The 8,130-nt window shown below is 41.6% G+C and overlaps 1 protein-coding gene across 2 annotated transcripts in view; it reads left to right on the top strand.

Annotated features, from left to right (window-relative positions):
- The first annotated feature begins 202 nt into the window (after positions 1 to 202).
- Positions 203 to 8,130, top strand: part of USP53 (ubiquitin specific peptidase 53) — a 28,362-nt gene continuing 20,434 nt past the window's right edge. Inside the window, exons 1-2 of one of the 2 annotated variants that reach the window (XM_059469851.1) lie at positions 203 to 246; positions 6,948 to 7,652. In XM_059469851.1, coding sequence (XP_059325834.1) covers positions 7,509 to 7,652 — 144 coding nt within the window. In that variant the 5' untranslated portion in view covers positions 203 to 246; positions 6,948 to 7,508. Of the gene's footprint in view, positions 247 to 610; positions 679 to 6,947; positions 7,653 to 8,130 lie in introns of those variants that run through there. The other variant, XM_059469850.1, reaches the window with a different exon arrangement.

Genomic DNA, 8,130 nt, shown 5'->3' with positions numbered 1-8,130 from the left:
CCAAGGGCTCCAATCGCCGCTCCCCGCTCCTTCCCTCCCTCTCCCGGCTCGGGAATATCCGGGACACCGCTCCGGGAGCGCGCCCCGGCTGCCGCCACAGTGCGCAGGCGCGGCTGCGCCGGGCTGGGGAGGGGAGCGCGAAGGAGGAGCGGGAAGCGGGGGAAGTAAAAGTTGCCGCGAGGGCGGGGCCGCGCCTGGAGTCGCCGCCGGGAGGGGGCGGGAGAGGAGCTGCGTGAGGAGCCGCCGGTGAGCCGGGGGTCCGCGGGGACTGAGGCGGGCGCGGGACAGGGGGTAAAGTGCGGTGGGCAACAGGGGTCGGCTTGCGTCGGGGAGCGGGCACGGTTGTGGCCGCGCTCCCGGCGGGGGAGGCGGTGGCAGTGCCGAGGTGCGGACGGAGTGCCGGGGCACGGGACAGCCTCCTCCTCCCGGCCGGGGTTAAATCCCTGCCGGGGCTGCGTGGGTGCGGGTCAGCGGCAGCTCCGGGGCCGCGGGCGGCGCTGCCCCCGCCGTTGTGTAAGCGGAGCCGGGGCCGCGGGGCGGAGCGGGACCCCCGAGCCGAGCGGCGGAGCGCGGTTAATGTTCAACGCGGGCGGCACATGCCCGGCAGCCAGCGAGCGAGCTCTCCCTCCAGGAGCGCTTCCAGAGGCTGTCCGCCTGGAACAGGAAATGCCAGTACAGGTAGTGCTGGGGCTCTTTGAAATTTCATCGCTTTGCAGCGTTTCGGTGGCGGAGTTGTTTGCTGTGTGTTCTCGTACAGATGGAGTTTCGGAGGCATGTGGGTAGGTGTATGGGAATATATGCAAATCATATGCTTAGCATCAGGTCTAAGTTTACCTATATCCTTTACTTTGATTTTCAATGCAAATGTTTTTAAATCAGCTTTTCAGAGGAACCATGACTTGTTCTTTCAACCTACATTTTTCCCTTCCCAGAATAAGCATGAGTTTTACATATCTCTACTTAGTGCTTTATTTTGCTCATGCAACCCCCTACCAAAACCACCAAACACTGAAACACTTAAGCTTTTTTAACTTTGAAGCTACTAGGATTATTTTAAGAACAACAACTTACTCGTGCAAACAGCATTGTGCCTGATTCATGATGCCCTTCCACCCCAAGGCAATGGAAAATCACTTGACTCATTTTATGATTACCTGCTCTTATAGAATGAAAGGGTGTTTTTTGGTGTCAGAATAGTGAGACCTCATGTAATAATCTGACTGTAAATTAGCCTTGTCAAAGTGTAAATAATCCCTTCTTCCCCTCACAAGTTGTTGGAAAGCAAGAAGTACTAACTAGTTATTTTTTTGGAGTATCAAATTACTTGCATCAAAAGTTATTATTCTTGACCAGTGGGATGTTGACATTAAAAACAGGAAAAATATGCACTTGACTTTCATATCAAGCCTTGATAGTGCAGAATCTTTTTTGGCCATACAGTATGCATGATGAGCTACTGACAAAATTATTTGCATATGTGACCCAGAAGGTGTCAGGGTATTGGCACTGTCCTTGCTTATTCCTTGCCTCTTGATAGAGTAAAACAGTTTAGTCACTGTGGGATGTAGTGGTGGGAGCAAAACCCATTCACAGGGCTCCTCACAAGCTTCATGGTTGGAGCAGAATCAAGTAGGAGCTTGTTGGGGCCAGGTTAAATGATGTTGGGTTGAGGCTGGATCAGGATTTTAGACGTTCAGACTGAGCAAAGTGTTTGTAGGAAGGTTTGTACAGGATATGTTAATGAGGAAATATATGAGGTGTAGTGATTCAGACATTCTAACTCTTTTTTTGACAAATCTATAAAATATGTGTGGGTTTAAGGATGATGCTGACATTACCATTCCTTGTAACTCACTTTTGCATTTTTTCCCTGGTGACTTAATAAATCAGAAAGCTTTTTTGAGGCAGAGCAGAACTTGGCATTTTGCACTTCTGTTAATGATGAAAGATCAAACTGAAAAGCAAGGCAGTTAATCTGAGACAAAAAGGCCAGTGTGAGCATCACTGTAAAGATACATTCTATCTTTCTGAGGCTCAGGCAAAGGTACATTGTAGCCTTTGAATAATCACATGTAAAGCAGTAGGAAGGCACAGAAACAAAAATCTTCTCCGTGGTGTCTGTGTGATGATTCATTGTAAATGCTGGCCCATGTCATGGGCTGGGAATTTGTGTTCTCCAAGATCTTTACTCAGAGTTCCCATTGCAGCTATTTCTAAAGTCGGTTTCTCCTTGTGACAGATGAGGGAGGCTGAGCTGTGAACCTGTTGTTTTGCTTTTGATGCAAACAGGAAAATTTTTATTGGAACAGCTTAAAGCAAAAGTTGTGCACTTGCACAAAAGCTGTCTGGGATAGCATCTACACTCCTGGTTCTCCATCCTGGAAGCAAACAGAGACGTGTGACCTGCAGGAGCAGTGGTTTGGAGTAGGAGGGACAGCTAAATAGGCAAGGGCTCCAGAAGAGACAATAGAGATCCTGAAAAAAGAAAAAGTCTGGGTTGGAAATCTACAGGGATTGTTTGGAGGAATTTCTAAAGGAGATACATCAAATGCTCCTCTGGTGTCTTGAGGGCTTGTTGAATCAGAATGTGTCTTTCTTGTTGAGAAAGAATGTGTCAGACCAATACCAGCCAATGGTAAAATACTGGTATTGGCCCTTTCTTGTAGTGTTTTTTCTTGTTTCTTCTCATGTGTGTTGCAAGTGTGTGCTGTTAATGGAGTTTTCCTCCTTCTCCGATGTTTAAAATAGTGGGAATTTGCATTCCTGTAAATGTATTTCTGTGACATCTTCCAAGGACCAAGACTGGTGGCTACTCAAAACATTTACATGTATTTTATGGTGGATGAGATCAGTTGACAAATATATTTAACATGGTGGAAGGGCACAGGATCTGTGCAGGGGACAAAAAATTGATTCAGCCTCATTGAGTTGGGTGTAAGAGATTATTTCTTTCAATTTTTGGTCTTTTTCTGCATTTTTAAAGCAGCTTCACTGTTTGTTTCTTTCTTCAAATGTAGGGGAAAATCATTACAGTCTCCAGCACTGTGACAATACAAATCAGATTTTTGTTCAGTTAACAGAATTTGTCAATTTTAAGTGACAACCTTTTGAACTGAGGAAAGCACTCCAATTCTTGCAGTGGCAAGTGGTTGAAATTTTGATGAATTTCATTCTGTTAAGGAGGAGACAGTAACCCCAGTCCTAATAATATTGGCTCATTGCAGAGAATGTTAGTGGTTTCCTATCACAGCTTTATTCCCTCATAATATATTTCATCGCTCTTCCTTCGCAATTTTTTTGTCTTGTGTATAAATTCCGAAGTTACATCAGTTTAGGAACTGATTTCCAGAGTTGTCACTGTGTTGGGTGGGGTTGCCAGGCTCAGCACAGAGGCATGAACTGCAAGCAGAAGCAAAATGCTGTGTGGCTTAACAGCAACCCCAGCCCTGGGCACGAGCAAGGTTTGCCATTAGTAATTTGTGCAGCACACTGAGAATTGTTCCAAAGTGAAGCTGAGGAGATGTAAATAACTATTCTTTGGCCAAATTTCGGGGATAGAAGCAGTCAACAATTTTTGAACTTGTTGGCAGGTTTCCACTCAATTTGACAGAAGGGATAGAAGCCTCAAAGATGATTATGTACTTAGAAAGTGCATGAATAGAGGCAGCTGGCTGGAAGAGAGAGACCTTGTAAGATGATGTGAGGAGCAGAGTTGGCTTATGCCCCAGCTAGGGAGAAAACTGCACGAACTCAGCCATGAGGCAGAAAATTACCAAGAGCCCAGGCATTGGTAGTTCCAGTGTTCACAGAGCCAACTGTTTATCCCATCAGTTTTATCTTGATGGATATCAGGGGTGCTTAAACCCAAATGTGCTTGTAGAAAGTGATTGTTTAGGCAAAATATCAGCTGCGCTGATTTCTAAGCTTCTTTAGTGACACTGCTTCTTAAACTAAAGGGTCTGTGCCAGGCACAGCTACGTGCTGGGGTGTACCAAGCAAGCAGGTGATAACGTACAGGTCTGCTGACAAGTGGATTTGTTTTCTGGAAGCTGTAAAGGCAAGTGCCAGGAATTTTTGACAGGCATGTGTTTGGTCCTGTAAGGCTGCACAGCCAAGGGTAGCAAGGTGCTTGATGAAATCACCTGTGACTGAAGAACAGTGACTGAAATTGGGCAAGGTGGAAGGAGTTAGGCTGGTAAATAGACATTGGTTTGAGAGCTTATAGCCCTTGCTTAGTGTCTTTGGTTGAGAACAGTTGTCCACAATCAATTCCTGTAGTCTGAAGGGTAAAAGTATTCCTTTAATTCTTAGCTGCTAAAAATCTTCTGCAGCATGTCAGTAACACTGTGTGAAATAACTCCTTTCCTGAAAAACTGCACTTACTGTAGACTCAGTATGGTTCAATCACAGAATGTTTGGGTTTGAAGGGACCTTAAAGATCATTGTGTTCCAAACTTTCCACTAGACCAGGTTGTTCAGAGCACCATCCAACTTGCCCTTGAACACTGCCAGGGATGGGGCAGCCACACCTGACTGATGGTCTAGGCTCTGTCACTCACACCTTAAAAAGATCTGGTAAACCCCAGTGGTTAATGAGTGCTACAGTGCCCTTAGCAGCACTGGCTTACCACAGACAAGAAGAAGTCTTTAGGTCCTAATTATGGTGCTATTGACTATTGAATTTAGGTTATGGGAGTCTGGTCCAAGTCCCTGAAAGTTAACCCAAACTCATGGGAGGTGAAGCAACCAAAACTGATCAGCAGCATCACTTCTCTGGTTTACAGAGCCATCTGTGAAGAGGACAGGTTTGTCAGCAGAGCAATCATGTTCTTGTCGGGTTGTTTTTGGGGTTTTTTTGTTTATTTTTTTCTTTTTTTTTTTTTTTTTCAAATCAAAACTGAGATATTTGTCCAATATAAGTTTCAAACCAAAATGCTACTATAGCTTTCTCACCCTATGGAGAGGCTGTGATGACAAATTAATCCCATTGCTCCTGGCACCCTTGGAAGGCTCATCTACAGTGCCTCTCTTAGTGATGAATGAGAAGCCATGAACCTTAGTATTTAATGCAGCAGAACTTCTGCATACGAAAACTGCAATTAATGTGTTCTGCAATTGATTAGAGTAAGATTGTGTGATAGATGGAATTATTTGTATTCACAGCTTTGTGGATGTGAAATTCAGCAGGAAGCCTTTTAATGCAATGGGACAGTAATACAGAGCTAATCCAGAAACACTTTTTCATTAAATTCTTGCACTGAGTATTTATAGCTTTTCCTCACAGCCAGTTCAACAGTTAAATGCTTGGTGCATGGAGTGTTGGTTGTGGGGCATCCTTGAAATGCAAGAGAAAATTACTTCCTGCAAGTTCTTAGTAAATGAATGCTCTTTGTCATTATCCTAAATTGTTCTGGATGAGCTCTTGTTTCCCAAACAGATTGTATATTTCTAATAAGATCTGAAGCTGGTAGACATTTCCAGCTACATTTTCTTTTCCTATTCTCTTTCTGGGTTAACTGAAATGAACATAAAGAAAACAAAATTGTTACATGATGTTCTGTCAAGGTCAGTTTCCAGCTACATTTCAGACTCCTTGCTCAGTGCTGCCACAAATCACACTTCCTATCTCCAGTATTATTAAATCAAATTACTTATGGGTGAGATACAGTAACATCAGTAAACAAACAGAACTCATCTGATTATTCATGGGGCAAAAGAGACTTTTGGTTAGGTTCCAGTTATTGATTTTATTTTTAAATACAAGCAAGTGCCAATGTTTGTCTTAAAGGGGAATGGTTTTAGGGGTGCAAGACTTCCTCTGGGTATTTTTGAAAGCCACATATCCCAGCTGTGCAGTATTAGAGAGCTGTAGAGTGGTTTTTTTGTGAATGTGGTGTTGCTTGTTCTGAGCTAAGTTCTCTTCCAGTTTATACAGTATTCCAACTACACAATTAATTTTTGTCTTTTAGTACTCCTCATTAATCTTGCTAAGCTTACCCTGTGGAAAAAACTGTAGTGAGGAGCTGCAGGTTTTGAAGCATACTAATGCGTCTTTAGTATCTCGCATGCTTGTGAAATCTGAGGTGAATATCTCTGTTGAAATGTGATGCCCAAATTTTACCCCCCTTTTTTTTTTCTTCTTTCTTTCCCACACATGTAACCCCAATTGTGTTGGTTTATTTAAATTTATTCTGTTCTGTTCCACCCAAATGTTTGTGTGGGTGATGTAGTAATGCCAAACAGACAGAATAATCCATTGTTGTGCGAGGACCACGGCTTGGGCTGTACATGTGGTTGTGGGGATGTTCTGGAAATAGACGCATTTAACCTTCAACATGCTCCTTCAAGAGCTGGAGAAACAACCCTTATTGTTGCAATTTGAAAATCTTGGAATTGGGGCAGTGACCAGAATGTTCTTGCCTTGCTTCTAGCACTGTTTTTCTGGCTGCTTTGAGAATGCAGCCAGGTTAATGACACATTTATGTAGTGTTTGGTAGGCAGAAGAAACTTCTGAAAGCTGAGTACTGACAATCCATCCATAAAATTGAAATAAACACCAGCATAGCTTTTTGAGTGTTGAATAAAATGACTTACTTCTTGGTAATGTTTTTATTAGACCTGGAGTTTCAAAGATTGAATAACTCATGTATTATATGGTCTTTTTATAAGCTGTTGCAGGTTGTTAGGAGAATCTTTACAACAATTTTATTTTGATCTTTAGAGATGTGTAAGAAATTAGAAGATAATAGATTATGATAGAAAAAATAACTTTTATGGCTTAAAAACAATTATTAGGTGGGGATGTTTTCTTCTCTTTCCTGGCTACTTCATCTTGCTTTTAGATTTAGAGATTGTTTTAGCCATGATCTTTTTTTTAATTTGGAAGCTCTTTAACATTTTGGATTTTTCTTTTTTTTTCAATAATTTCTGTTTTTTTCTTATTTCAGGTTCACTGGAAAGAGAATGCAATAAGCATGACATCTTCTAAACTGGAATATATTTCATGGGTTACAGTTAGAAGTAAAAAGAAGATGGAACAAAATGAGAGAACAGGAGTATAATACCTGACAAGAACTTTCCAGTCCTGTGATATATACACACACACACACATAAACTTTCAATATAATACAGCTAATGATTTATAGTAATACTTCATTGATATCCCTGGAAGAAGTCAGTTACTGTGCAACTTGCTTCATAAGAACTTGTATTCTAACAACCTTTAACATGTTTTAACCTTAACTGGACACCTTTATTTATTTATTTTTTAAGACTGAAGGTTAAAAACATTGTCCAGCTGTATTTTTACTGGGAGACTGCTCCTGAGGGATGGCTCACAGCTGCTCATGGAAAATGGACTTAAGCCCATGAATGGTTACAACTGCACAGAATTGAATGGAATGCCATGACTTTAGAAATATTATTGTAGAACCACCTTCTTTGCCTTGCACCCATCATATCCTTAAATATTCAAGTGTGAACATTGTGATTATAAACTCTAAAAAATAATGGCATGGGTGAAATTCCTAAGAAAACCTGGGGGTAACCTTGGAAAAGTTTATCAGCCTGGAAGTATCCTGTCCCTGGCCCCTACAAAAGGCTTATTAAACGAACCTGGACAAAACAGCTGCTTTCTTAATAGTGCTGTTCAGGTAAGAAAAAACTTCATCTATTAAACATTTTTTGAGTAGGCTTTCCTGAGTGTGTGTGGGAAGTAAAAATGGCAATTGTAGGAATAAGACACTGTTATGAAGGTAATTTTATTCAGCATTTAGCTGTAAAGTGTTGAAAGTTTTAATATTTTATTTTGCACAAAATTTCATTTGCATGCATCAAGAATATCTGAAAAACTGTCCTTTTGTATTTGAAAATGTAGGAGTTAGAACTTTAAAACTTTCTTCTTGGATTTTAGAAGTAATGTTTCTGTCAAGCATAGCAAAATAACTTCGAAAATTGATATGACACATTTTTATGTGGGTCAACAATTACTGCTTGTATTGACTAGGACACTATTTTTATTAAGATCTCATTTTCTCAGAATCAGCACATGAGCAAGCCTGTGATGCTGGGATATATCAGAATATGCACATATAGTGAGGGCTTTGATTCTAATGTTAGCAAAGATTTGTG

The sequence above is a fragment of the Ammospiza nelsoni genome, chromosome 4 (assembly GCF_027579445.1).
Source record: "Ammospiza nelsoni isolate bAmmNel1 chromosome 4, bAmmNel1.pri, whole genome shotgun sequence".
Taxonomy (NCBI): domain Eukaryota; kingdom Metazoa; phylum Chordata; class Aves; order Passeriformes; family Passerellidae; genus Ammospiza; species Ammospiza nelsoni.
The sequence above is the reverse complement of the archived record's forward strand: the minus strand, read 5'-3'. Positions and strand labels throughout refer to the sequence as shown.